The following is a 1201-nucleotide window of genomic DNA, read 5'->3' on the forward strand; positions in this document are numbered from 1 at the left end:
AAAGACTGCCAAATGAAAACATTAGTGTTGTGGTGATCTGGCAGTTCCGCTCGTCGAACAACTGCGCGGTAGTTAAGAGCCGCGAACTCGCCAGATTTCTTGTAAAAACCTCCCTGGAATGTCATCGCACAAGCATTTGGTGTTCGCTCCAAGACACGAACAACTGGCGTTAAACTATGGCCCGTGTTCTCCGACGCAAAACTCTTATCTGGACACGACAAGGTCGTCCAAATCGCCGCCGACGTAGAATGCACATCAAATGGAACGCGTCTCACACAAACCAACGTAGACCGACAGTCTCCTGTCTGCACGTGAGACCAGAGATCTCTATTTGAGTCATGCCCGGCTGTTGCCAGTGAGCCGTCCAGAGACCGAATACCATTTGTTGCAAACACGTTCGGTAATTGCGGTATTGCAGATTCTGCTCGTTTCTTAAGTTGATTCAACACCAGGTCGTCCTCCACTTTTTGCTGCATTGCTGCTATTTGTCTCAGGCTGGAGGCCTCGCCAGCCCGTCGTTTCTCGTGTAGTAGCTCCCACAAACGCTGGATCCAGTCGGCATTGCTTTGTACTCGGTCGTTGAGAAACCGATTAGTGCGTTCTGCTGCTTGTCGGGCACGGGCTTGGCGTTCGGAAAAGCACTGCCACGCTGTCCTCGAGCCTTTTTGTGGCTGCTCTCCGAGACGCAAAGCTGCTAGATGTACCTCCAGCTCAGCGGCGAGTCCCCTCAGCGTTGAGAGCTCCGCTTTCTCGCGGTCTCGCGTCGAGTTTCGGTGGCGTGGCGCGCGCATGAGGGTTGCCTCTGGAGTGGAATTTCAAATGTTCCAGGCAAATTGTTAGTCTTCTGAAAGCCTCAAGTGTGCCCGTAATCATCACATAAAATGTTGGGGCTTTTTGGGACTCTGGAATATCTATTTCGGAGAGCCTGTTGTGATAAAACGGATGCGAATTAGCTAAATCTGACCTAATTTTTAGCCCGGAAACCCTTTTACTTTTCTGGCCCTTCTTTAACCCTATGACTCCCTCATATCCATAGAGGCTATTTTTGACCTGTAACTTTTTAGCCAATCACCAATAGGCGATTGTGTCTGTCGTAGTACAGTTTTTCTTGTTTGCCACGGTACTCGAGGAAGGGGGCTGTTTTTCGCTTTCCGTCCCTTCATTTCTCAAGGCTCAACCTCAAGCGAAGGGAACGAGACGC

At 50.4% G+C, this 1201-nt stretch overlaps 2 protein-coding genes across 2 annotated transcripts; both read right to left on the bottom strand.

Annotated features, from left to right (window-relative positions):
- Window positions 1-271: 271 nt before the first annotated feature.
- Window positions 272-382, bottom strand: PPTG_23459 (hypothetical protein; the record flags this gene model as incomplete). The annotated part of the gene is made up of 1 exon (XM_008910702.1): window positions 272-382. The coding sequence occupies one exon, from the start codon at window positions 380-382 to the stop codon at window positions 272-274; it is 111 nt and encodes a 36-aa protein (XP_008908950.1).
- A 108-nt stretch (window positions 383-490) lies between these two features.
- PPTG_23460 (hypothetical protein) lies at window positions 491-791 on the bottom strand (the record flags this gene model as incomplete). Its single annotated transcript, XM_008910703.1, has 2 exons — window positions 491-676; window positions 705-791. 2 exons carry the CDS (start codon window positions 789-791, stop codon window positions 491-493), a joined length of 273 nt encoding a protein of 90 aa, XP_008908951.1.
- Between the last annotated feature and the right edge of the window lie 410 nt (window positions 792-1201).

The sequence above is a fragment of the Phytophthora parasitica genome (genome assembly GCF_000247585.1).
Source record: "Phytophthora parasitica INRA-310 unplaced genomic scaffold supercont2.38, whole genome shotgun sequence".
Lineage (NCBI taxonomy): Eukaryota > Oomycota > Peronosporomycetes > Peronosporales > Peronosporaceae > Phytophthora > Phytophthora nicotianae.